At 46.5% G+C, this 12,464-nt stretch overlaps 1 protein-coding gene across 1 annotated transcript in view; it reads right to left on the minus strand.

The window, feature by feature from the left end:
- Window positions 1-1,184, minus strand: part of Cals (calsyntenin 1) — a 172,231-nt gene extending 171,047 nt beyond the window's left edge. The window contains exon 1 of the mRNA XM_077678045.1: window positions 938-1,184. Within this exon, the coding sequence (XP_077534171.1) occupies window positions 938-995 (58 nt within the window). The 5' untranslated portion in view covers window positions 996-1,184. The remainder of the gene's footprint in view (window positions 1-937) is intronic.
- Between the last annotated feature and the right edge of the window lie 11,280 nt (window positions 1,185-12,464).

Genomic DNA, 12,464 nt, shown 5'->3' on the forward strand with positions numbered 1-12,464 from the left:
AGATATGACGAATGCGAAAGCCGCACAATGACGTAACTCTTGGACAACGAATATGAAGAAGGCGCACTGCTCGTTCCTATTTCTTAAATCCTGTTTGGGGTTTTGCCAAGGTTAAGCCTGCGACGAATAACATTTTTCATTAATCAAGGAGGGCGTTGCGGTATTACATAAGCCAAACACGCAAGTCGGAATAACCTGGTAAGCAAAAACACTGCCAGATGGCAAGGGTTGCACACTGTCACACCGCGGTGTTACTTTAACATCAACCACCAAGTTTTAACGACCGACCTCACAAAAGCTTGCTGAGCCATCCACAAGGAATACTGAAACGCGCACAACAGTGGGTCGCAAGGTAGCGTTGCCAATGGCAACCCCCAAGCTCCGGCGCATGTAACAAGCACCTTCGGCAAGCGCATCCGATAGCATACTTCGCCTGGTAAACAAACAGCTCCCGCTTCTAAAACGGCATTCTGCGTAGCCGCACGTCAGGCGATTCGGCGGCGCACACCAGCTTCACAGTAACACACAGAAACTGCGTTCTCTTCCGAAGAGCAAGCGTCGCAGGCGAGAAGCGAAAAGGATCGAAGCGCGCCGCCCGCTCGGAGCGCTAGGCCTAACGGCGCGGAGGCTCGGCACCGGGACGACCCCGGGAGAGAAGCAGTGCGGTATCGCCGCTTCGGACGCGCGAAGGCCGACGTAAGCGACGGTGCGTTCCACAACGAAGCGAAGGAGGCAGCAGGCGACGCTGATACGAGCCGCGAGAGAACGTCGTCTACTGCTCTAGATCCGCCAAATATGGAAACCCAGGCACCGCTGTCCAATACACATATACACACGCACGCACACACACACAAGACGCACACTCGGGGGGAGCCCGGGGAAACAGCCGTGTGGACGGTGGTGGGGTGAGGAGACAGCGAAATGGGAGCCAGCCTACCTTTGAGCGCGGCGGCGAGGCCGACGATGAAAAGCACGAGCACTGGGGCACACTTCATGATCGCATCCAGCTGGAGACTGTTTGGTGGATCACGGACAGTGGCTCACCATAGGCGCACGCACAAAAGCCAGAGAGAAGCGCTTCGGCACGCCGTGTAAATTCCCGTGCCAAGAGGACTCGGGCGTTTCCGCTCGCCGCAGGGACGACTGCGCGCTCGGCACAGGCGACTCGCAGGGCTCTGGGAAAGGAGGAGGCGGCGCGCGGAAGAGAGAGAAGAGAGAAGCCGGTCTGGGCGGACGTGACGTACGCCGACCTTTGCGTTCACGTGATGGATTCGTCACTTCCGGGAGTCAGCCTTGATTGAAGTGTTTTTATTGTGCGTGCGTGCGTGCGTTGCTCCGCTAGCGGTTCTCCGGGCTGCTCGATGGAGAGGGCCGGCTGGGGCAGAGCTTCTGGGATCGGTTCGATTTTGGTGTTTTGCCTGCTTGTTTATTTTTTAATTTCCCTGAGCTGAAAGTTGACTTTGAGACAGTGAGAAACGCTTGCTTGCTTGCCCTAGGCGATTGCTGGTCCGGGTGGTCATCGCAGCGCAGTGAACCTCCTTCGGTTTTGAAAGGTTAGAATCAGTCTTGGGCAGTAACTAGTTACTAGTAACGTGCTACCGGTAACTAGTTACTTTTAAGTTGGAGGAAATTGTAACTGTAACACTTACTTTCTTACAGAGTAACTGTAACAAGGAATACCGTTGGAGTTACCTTTTTAATCGAAAACTATCGATTAGGTACACACATTAAAGGCCGACGTACAGATTGCGCTTTCTCCTTTTTCGGCCGTTTTTTCTTTTTTTTCTCTACCTTTCACTTTTCTCTTGCTTTCGCAGTTTCGCAGTTTAGTGGAGGAGAAGGTCGCTAGGAGGATGGATTATCTCTCCTGCAATAGACCGAGGTCGGAGGTCGGTCTTAGAGGGATGTCCAAAACTATTCCCCCGTCTTGAGCGAGCAAAAACAAGAAAAAAAAAAACTGGAACATAGACCTCTAAAGGGGGAAACTCTCGGTGCCAACTTTGAGAAAGAACTCATGCTAAGTGAGAGTGAGTTTTGAAAAAATATTTCCCGACACCAACGGTACATAAGCAAAAGAGGTTGATGCAACAAAATGAGGCGCGCAGAACGATTGTTGGTGTTGGGCTTGAGTGCGCCCCTTTTAGGTTCCCTTCGTCGAGGTTTTACTGCGTGCACTTTTGACCACCCGCCCTCCTTTGTGCGTTACTATTAAGGAAACGCTATCATTTCTTTTGATATATATTACTTAGTTCTATACAGTAACGGAAAAGTTACCACGTCACTTTTCCACAGTAACTGTAACAAGTTACTTTTAAAAATTCTGTAACTGTAACAGAGTTACTTTTTTGGCTTTGGTAATGGTTACTGTAACACTGTTACTTTTTGATGATAACGTGCCCATGTATGGTTAGAATAATAAGGTAAAATTATCGCAAGGAACGGCCAATCGGAAAAAAGGGGCACCCGAGGCTATAAAAGAGAAAACGGGTACACACAAAATCGACTAAAGCGGAAGCAAGACCCTGGTTGCGATTCCCAGCTTCTACAATCAACGTGAACCTTTCGTCTTCGCTTGCTTGAATGCATGAAGTGGACTTTAGGAGGAACGCGGATGTCTAACGAAAACGTGCATACCAAACCAAATACTCCTATTCTTTGTCTGTCGGTCGGTCGCCGAAATGCGTCCAACTGTTGTTGGCGCCGTTCCGACTACCCCGTCCTATCATACCTTCCCAACTGTATAAAAAAAACAGAGGGTAAGAGGATAAAATTTTGGGTTTTACGCGGAGTAGCTATTCTAAGCCACGAATAACTACGTTGTGGAGAACTATTGTGGAGGGTTTCGGGTCAATTTTTGATCGCTTCAGGTTTCCACACACGCCAAGTTCTCAAACGCATGAGTGGTTCTTTCTTTCTTTCTTTCTTTCTTTCTTTCTTTCTTTCTTTCTTTCTTTCTTTCTTTCTTTCTATCTTTCTTTCTTTCTTTCCTTCCTTCTTTCCTTCTTTCTTTCCTTCTTTCTTTCCTTCTTTCTTTCTTTCTTTCTTTCTATCTGTCTTGCTTTCTTTCCTTCCTTCTTTCCTTCTTTCTTTCCTTCTTTCTTTCTTTCTTTCTATCTTTCTTTCTTTCCTTCCTTCCTTCTTTCCTTCTTTCTTTCCTTCTTTCTTTCTTTCTTTCTTTCTTTCCATCAGCTGCGGCAGGCAAGAACCGGTACCGACTGTCGGGTGCATTTCCATGGATCGCTGTATCGGTACGCATAAACGAACGAAAAAAAATTTAAGCTGAGCGATTACATGGATTGATTGCCATGCATTTACGCCATGGCGCACGTGACAAGGTTTCATTAAAACAAGGTTAGGATTGTTCACTTAGCTATTAGATCTGAGATGTTTGATCGATCAACCTTCCGATGTATCGATTAATGCTTTCATTCCGATAAATTTTTCTGCCAGAGAAGCGGTTGAAACGCGCGCGAGTTCCCTGAGCACACCTCATCCTCTTAAAATTCCGCGTATGTGTCTTTTGAGTTAATTGGTATGCTCAAGTGACCCGCGTTACATCCGAACAGCCCGCTCAAATAATTTCATATAAACCGCAACCTTGCGCTTGTAGAAAAACAGAGGAAAGGTGGTAATACATTCTCTCTTTTTTTTCTTTTGTTTTAATAAGCATAATGTAGTCGACAACGTCAACTGGAATTCATAGGCGTAATCATTTAGGGCGATTGAGACACTAACGGCGGCGGAGGTAACTGACGATGATTTGGACCCCTTGTAATCGTGGCGAGTGCTTGGTCATAAAAGAAGCGATTTGCGTCATGTAGAGCTGAATGCATTGAGAGGTAAGATTACTTTAGCGCAGCGTGACTAACAAGCAAGTAATTTATGAGCATGCAATTGCACAAAAAAACCTGTAGGAACTTCTTCAACAAAGCAGTCCAATTCTTTGTGACTGCTCCGCATGATTTCGGCTTCGCCGTGCAGGTGACTCAACAGTAAAAGCAACAACCCATCGCGATATGTGCAAACGGTATTCAGTTCTCCAGGATTCTTTTTCATTTATTATAAAACCAAGCTCAACGGACTAATCGATAAGTTACAGCCTGAGAATTAATTGGCCTAAAAATTTTTAATCGATTTCCGTCGCGAATAGTTATTTAAATATACCAATGTCATTGGATTGGATTCGATCGAATTGAGTTGGATGGTACAGGATTGCAAACTGCAATAACCACTGAATGTGTTCTGTGCCATGACAAGCTTGATTTTATGTTGACCACGAAAGAAGAGCCCAAAACAGAACAAATAGCGCTGTAGCTTGCCTAGTTTTTCCCCTTCCTATGAGCAGTGTTTACTGTACAGCACATTTGCAGTATACCTGGTACAGGCACCCGCTTTAGGTCACTCGTCAGTACGTCATTTTGAACAATAAAGTTGTTTGTTTGTTTGTTGTTTGTTTGTTTGTTTGTTTGTTTGTTTGTTTGTTTGTTTGTTTGTTTGTTTGTTTGTTTGTTTGTTTGTTTGTTTGTTTGTTTGTTTGTTTGCTTGCTTGCTTGCTTGCTTGTTTTTTTGTTATGAGGGAGTCCGCAAACGTTAAACGCCTCTTGATAAAACAATCAGCAAGGCAAGCAGGAAACCAATATATGTTTATTCTGAACAGTTGCAAAACTCTTCCTTGTTAACAGTTTCAGATAAAAGGCACAAGCCCGATGCTTTCGGGGTCAGATTTTGAAACCAGTTATTTTTTTTCTTATATTTCTTGTGGCTGTGATGTCATACGTATAAAAAAGCTTTCCGTAAAGAACAAGAAGAAAAGTAACCAACTTTTTAAGTACACATTTCGGACTTACGCACCTGGGCTAAGAACATTTACGAGCTAATTTTCGATCACCTGGGAGTATTTTAACACGCGCCGAAATTTCGAACAAGTTAGCTTGCATCAGAACATTAGCTTCAGCGGCAGAGAATCGGACTCGCGACCTGGTGCCCGCGGTCGCGCAGGGCCTGACCCATTCAGCTTTCCCAGTGAGGGAGAAGAAAGGGAAAAAGGAAAGAAAAATATGCATCGTCGTCACGTCTACTAAACCTTCGTCTTAATCAATCAACTTCATCGCGACAACAATGGAAAGAGCAAAACAATGCCGAGAAGTATCGGACACGCGTAAAGCGCGTTTCACTCAATCGTATCGCTGGAGAAAAAAAGAATCTTTAATGTTCCGACAACTATTCCTATAACTATAGAAATGATCCCATAACTATTTTTATTCGGTTTCTTTTCTTTGTGCGTTTTATACGTGATACAATGAAATTTATTTGCACTTCATTTTATTTTAGTGTTTTATTTACGTTTATACCTTCACCAATGTACGGTTGCCCTATGTAATACCCTTCCCGTAGGGTCTTCAAAGTTATTGCGAAATAAGAAAATAAATAAAATTAATTGCCGGAAGCTTGGAACACCTATGTTTGCTTTGATATCATCTCTGACTTAAGGTTTTACACAATCTCGCCACCTCATTGACGTGCATACCACGCCTTTGCCCTGAAAGAATTTTGATGTCATCTTTGAGGCAAAAAGGATTATCATGGGCCACTTTAAGATGAATGCGCACCAAAAATATCTTTTTTTTGTGTGTGTCCACCGGATTGGACCGGAAATTCAAACCTAGGCACACGAGCGTTTTTTTTTTTTTTTATAAGGCTTGTCAGTTCTTTGGATGTGGTCCGACCAGCTAAGGTCACTTTCAAATCTACGCCGGAAGGCTTGCTGGACCGTGTTTGAGGTTTGTAACCAGCGCACCACCGATGGCCCAATGCACAATGTACAAGGAGATTACGTCAAAGTGAAAGTAACTGGGCGAGACATGTTTTATACATGCTATTCAGTATATGCAGTTATCAGGGTGTCGAACCTAAAAATCAAATTACCGGTTGGGTTCCGGTTCTGGTTCTGGCCACGCAGTTTTGTACCGCGGTGCAGTTCTGGTTTGCGAGATGGTTCGCAAGCTGAGCCGGTTCGCAAACTGGTTCGGTAAGTTGAATGAATATGTATGTGCGAGAAAAATCGACTAGTTCGAAGGCAGTATTAAAAAAATGTTTGATTCATTAAAAAAAACGACCTTGTCCTTGTAAGTATGATGCTTGCTTGCTTGCTTGATTGATTGATTGATTGATTGATTGATTGATTGATTGATTGATTGATTGATTGATTGATTGATTGATTGATTGATTGATTGATTGATTGATTGATTGATTGATTGATTGATTGTGGGTTTTAACGCGCCGAGTCAACACTTGGGCTATGAGACACGCCGTAGTGAAGGGGTCCAAATTAATTTTGACAACGTGGGAATCTTTAACGTGCGCCAAAATTCCCACACATGGGCGTTTTCGCTTTTCGCCTTTCCGGAAAAGCAGCCGCCGTGGCCAGAACTGAAACTGTGTTTTCGGGCTGGGCAGCGCAACGTCTGAGACACTGAGCCACCGCAGCGGGCGAATAAATATCATGCGAATTTTAACGCAAGCGTTAAGGAGTAAGGCTAGATAACAGGTAACAAATGAAGTATAGTTTCTGCGGTTCAACATCACGTTTACGTCTAGCCCTTAAAACGTTATAGCGCCTTATGCATATGATTGGCGACTCGAGACCAGACAAAACCACCGCTAAAAATCAGGACTGTGCAATTTACGGCTGCCTCCACTCCTGTTTGACCATTCAGGTTGAAGGCTAACATATGTAATAGTTAACACATTGATAGATCTATTTTCCCCTATTGTATCCCTGCTGAAGTTGAGTGGCGCCATTCGCGTCTGAAAATGGGATTTGTGTACTGAATGATGGTAGTCCTACAAAGGCAACTCACTAGACATCTCAAATGGTTTACTGATATTGAAAACCACGGCAGTGATCACGCTCCAACATACATCAAAACTAACAGATTCCAGCACCCTTTTTCGCCCAACGTGTCCAAACATACTGACTGGCCGAAAATTGAATCAGTTACGAAGGACGCCTGCGGTACCGGCCTTCCCATAAGCCTAGAAACCGCGATCCGCAGTGCGATCCAGGCTTGCACGCGTACTGCCACAATGCCACCCAAAGCAACAGAATTTGATCACATCGAACTTGAACGCCCCCGGGAAATTCGACGGCATGTGGAACACGGTATTGGCGTACAAAAGCTGTGCACCACCTAAGGGTAACCAGAAGCATACAGACGAAAATACAGCGCCCCATCGCTCAGGTCCAGGTGCACGGCGGTGGAAATGGTTCTGCGAGTCCCTCGACCATCGGAAGCCTTTGTCTTCTATATGGAGGGTAGTGCGTGGCCTGGCGACACCTGTGCTGACTCCTCTTCATCACTAAAGGCATCCATCCTCCCTCACACCTGTGCAACAGCGCTACCCATTCAAGGCTTTGGCATTACATGAAAACCGTCCGGAGCGGGAAGTCGCAGATTTCTGCGCGAGGGTTGCAGCCGGAACTAAGGGCATTCGATCTGCAAGGCTCCGTGAAGTCCCTACGTCACGCGATCAACGCATGGACGTGCTCTTTTTCATGGAAGAGTTAGAGGCCGTTCTGGCGTAGCTCATCCTTGGGCCCGGATGGTGTCTCCTACTCCGCACTATGCCACCTTGGCCCTCAAGCACGCCATACACCTTTGGACATCTTTAACAAGACGTGGATCGATGGCGTCATTCCGCCGGAGTGGACAATGAGCCGTCTGGTCCCCTTACTCAAGCCTGGCAAATCTCCGCTTGACCTTCTATCCCACCGTCCCATTGCCCTGGAAAGCTGCCTTTGCAAAGTCATGGAAGGAATGATAGTCACGCGGCCGCAGTGGTACCTTAAATACAACAATATAAATCCTAAAATTACGGACGGTTTTCGACGCGGGTGTTTCTTCATAGACTGCATGGTGGATTTGGTAACGTTTGTCAGCAGCCGTCTTCCTTGATGTTAAGGACGCCTGTGGCAACGTCGTTCATGAGGCTATGAGCATGAGCATTTCGGACTTGGTGGGCGAGTTTACCTATGGGTAGAAAGTTTCTTGTCCAGAAGATCTTTTTATGTCATGACGGAGGACGGTCCAACATCACAGCACTTCATTCAACGTGGTGTTCCTCATGGTGTGGTGCTACGTCCAACGCTTTTCAACCTCGTGATCGTCAGACTTGTGCACGCTGTCCCCAAAAATGTCTGCGTCTCAATTTATGGCGATATCATTTGCCTCTGTGCTTCGGGTGTCAACCGACCACACCTACTGGCACGAATTCAAATGGTGGCGTATGTCAGGAGATCTTACCTGCAAATGCAAGGTCTGAGCATCTCGGGCGATTAGTGTGCGGTGGCTGCATTTACCCGCGAGCCCATGTCCCGATATTGCATCAGGATGGATGGGAGGTTGGTTCCCTACTCCAAATATCACAATTCCTTGGCGTAATCAATGACAGGGACATTTCATGGAACGCACATGGGTCTGTCCTTAAGAAGACACTTACCACCATTGCCCGCACATATTCAAATTTCTTCCTGGAAAGACGTGGGGAACATCGGTAAGAGGAATGCTGAAGCTGTACTCCGCGCTTTTTTAGGAGCCTTACGTTACAGTTTGCCAGCAATTTCCAATAGTTGCGCCACTAACCTTCATGTAATACAGATCATCCAAGCGCAAGCTCTGCGTACGTGCCTTGGTTTGCCGCGTTGTGCATTGACAGTGGGCACCATTTTCATCGCTCAGGAACACGTAAAAGCAACGTGCGTGGCTACTGAAACCCTACGCCTGTACCTCAGGCTCCTCACGAGGCTGCCATCTCACCATCTGGCGCAGCTCCCTCAGAGTCGACCATAATCTACGTTTTCATCCATTGTCACAACGCACAGGTCTGAAATCCCGTCGACGTGCGCGCCCCTGTGGTTCACCGACCTCCCCATCGTGGTGCCAGGCACAACCTCGAGATTCGTCTCAGCGTTCCGGAAATCGGAAAAGAAGACGACTTGCCACCTATTGCCCTTCAACGATCAATCAGGTGATAGAGAAGTGCGCTGAGTATACTCAACCCCTATATATAGCCTTCATAGATTATCAGAAAGCATTTGACTCGGTCGAAACCCTAGCAGTCATTCAGGCATTACGGAACCAGGGGGTAGATGAGCATTATGTAAGAATACTAGAGGATATCTATAATGGGTCTACAGCTACCATCATCCTCCATAAGGAGAGCAGTAAAATACCTATAAGGAAGGGTGTCAGACAAGGAGACACAATCTCTCCAATGTTATTCACAGCATGCTTACAAGAAGTATTCAGAACGTTGGATTGGGAACAGGTGGGAGTAAGGGTTAATGGAGAATACCTCAGTAACCTCAGATTTGCTGATGACGTTGCCTTGCTAAGTAACTCGGGGGACGAATTGCAAAGCATGCTTTCAGCACTGGACGAACAGAGTAGAACCGTGGGCCTGAAAATTAATATGCAGAAAACTAAAGTAATGATCAATAACCTCGGGACAGCACAGCAGTTTGAGATAGATGGCGAGGCAGTGGAAGTGGTAAGCGAATATATATACTTAGGCCAAGTTGTGACCCCAGATCCCAACCATGAGGCAGAGATAATTAGAAGGATCAGAATGGGGTGGGGTGCATATGGCAGACATTATCAGATAATGAATAGCAGCCTACCATTGTCGTTGAAGAAGAAAGTGTATGACAGCTGCATCTTACCGGTACTCACCTACGGGGCAGAAACTTGGAGGCTCACTAAGAGGGTTCAACTTAAATTGAGAACGACTCAGCGGGCAATGGAGCGGAAAATGATAGGTGTAACATTAAGGGACAAGAAGAGAGCGGAGTGGGTCAGGGAGCAAACTGGTGTTAAAGACATATTAGTAGAAATTAAGAAGAAGAAATGGACTTGGGCAGGGCATGTAATGCGAAGGCAAGATAACCGCTGGTCATTAAGGGTAACAGAGTGGATCCCTAGAGAAGGCAAGCGCTGCAGGGGGCGGCAGAAAGTTAGATGGGCAGATGAGATCAAGAAGTTTGCGGGGATAAATTGGTCACAGTTGGCACAGGACCGAGGTAATTGGAGAATAATGGGAGAGGCCTTTGCCCTGCAGTGGGCGTAGACAGGCTGGTGATGATGATGATGATGCCCTTCAACAGCTTCCGGTATACGACGACCGGAAACATGTATACACGGATGGCTTAGTAACGTCACCAGTTCGGTCAGGTGCGGTGGTTGTACTAGTAGATATTACTACAATCCGATACCGTGTTGCCCATATAACACCAGCTCGACAGCTGCAGAACTTGCAGCCCTTCGTGATGCACTTGATCACGTTATCGAGTCTACTCCTCAAAGTGGGCTATCGACTTTGACTCCAAAGCTGCCTTACAAAGCTTACGCGCAGCCGTGCGCTACGGCCCCCTCCACTAACTGGTGATGGAGATTAGAGAAAAATTCCATCAAGCCATCACGGACGGCCACGACATAATATTCCAGTGGCTTCCAGGTCACCGCGGTGTCATCGTTAACGTATAAACGGATGAAGCTGTCCGTACAGGCCACGAGAGCGAACGCACCATCCCGCTCCCGCTTTCAAGGAGAAATGCCGCGAGGATGCTCCGTTCCTTTCCACGTAGGATTACCATGAAGCAATGGACCACACCGGACTTTCGAATCCCCGTCTGTATATTCAAGATCCCCTTCTTCAGCGCCGTCTTCCGTGTGGGCTGTCTCGACCCCATTCGACATTACTTTGTACTTCGACACTTCTTTGGTGTAGACTGGTTTGGAGTAGCCTTCACAATCATGGCGATGGCCAGCAGCGCCCACTGTGACGCCTGTCGGGCGGAAGAGACTACAGAGCATGTGCTGTGTCGCTGCCCCGAAGACTCGTCAGAGAGAGTCGTGCTTGCCACCGCTCTCATCCGATTGGACAATCGTCCACTTACAGTAGAGACAGTGCTAAGTCATCGGTCTCTTACCATCGACTTCACAGAAGGCGACGAAAGCCCTTCTACGTTTCCTGAGCGAAAGAAATTTGCATGAACGACTGCAGTTCCTAAAACGGGGCTAGAGTGCGCGTCTTTCCACTCATATCTCTTCCTCTTCTCCTGCCCTCTCTTTTATACCTCCAACCACCCTTCCTCCGTGCAAGGTAGCAAACCGGGGCTCTACACCTGGTTCACCTCCCGGCCTTTCCGTCCTTTCTCCCTCCTTCTCCTTGAGTAGAGTGAAACGTGAAAGTCTTTCAGTACTCCTCATCTTTTACGGCGACAACAACGTCATCCGTCGAGAAGAACTTCTTGCTGGGCTAGTTGGTGAATAGATGCCATGATTTGAAGCGCTACAAAAACACACGGACGAAGGACACAGTATACGAGACAGGCGCCTGTCTCGTCTACTCTGTTCTTTGTCCGCGTCTTTTTGTTGCGCTTCAAATCATGGCAACGTCATGCGGTGCCGGAATATAGTGAGTGAGCCCCGAAATGCTATTCCTCAAAAAAACAAAACAAAACAAAACTGATGTATTGCGTCTTTATGAACCTTTTTACGTCCCAAGAGGGAGGAGCGTGTGAGCGGACGCAGCAGATTCATAGCGCCGGACACGAACTTGGGCGTTTTCAGCGTCTAGGTGCATTTAACGCCCAGTGAGGGAAAATGGTGTCGCCGTCCCTATACTGCTAACAATCTACAAAAAAATGTGCCGAAATTCTGAAAGTATAATGTACTGATGCGGAACATTTTTTTTTTCTTGCCGCTATCTAGACTCCTTATATACAGATTCACTACTGTATCCAAGTGCGTTGCTGTGAAGCCATTTTACGATGAGCAGTGTAAACTACCTTATATCCAAAAATGAGAGCCCCGTGTATCCCTATGCATTGTGAAATGAACGAGCAGGTTCGTTTAGGTGTGCGGCCACCTATGCGCGGTGCAGCAATCTTATGGTCTGCTTCCCCGTGCACAGTTAATGATTGGGCAGGCTAATACAAAAAAAAAAAAAAATAATAAAGACCGTTCCCGAGCCGCCGAAGTATCACCGGCTAAAACACCGGAACCTTGAAGTTTCACTTCCGCTAAGTAAAGGTAAACTATAACACAGGGTCATTATCAAATATCCATTCTTCTTTCGTTATTTTAACGCTTGTTTTGTGTTGATGTAATATGCTTTTATAGTCGTCTCAAGACCGATGGCTGGAAGGGCTTAGTCCTTTCAAAAATAGATCTCTCTTCCCTCATGTTGTGAACATTAATAAGGCGATGATAGTTCTGTGATTCACCTGGGGGGTAAAAGGGCGTGGGCGATTACGATATTGATGGTAGATGAAAGAAAGAGAAAAGCCCTAAATGAAATTGACCGCCGATTTTCTAAAATGGGTTAGGGTTCAGTAGTGGCAAAATATCGGTTAGGTTTGGATTTTCCGCTCCGGTTCGGTTTTCACACTGACGTGTTTGAAG

The sequence above is a fragment of the Haemaphysalis longicornis genome, unplaced genomic scaffold (genome assembly GCF_048455015.1).
Source record: "Haemaphysalis longicornis isolate Haplotype H1 unplaced genomic scaffold, Haemaphysalis longicornis Haplotype H1 scaffold_7, whole genome shotgun sequence".
In the NCBI taxonomy this organism is placed as follows: domain Eukaryota; kingdom Metazoa; phylum Arthropoda; class Arachnida; order Ixodida; family Ixodidae; genus Haemaphysalis; species Haemaphysalis longicornis.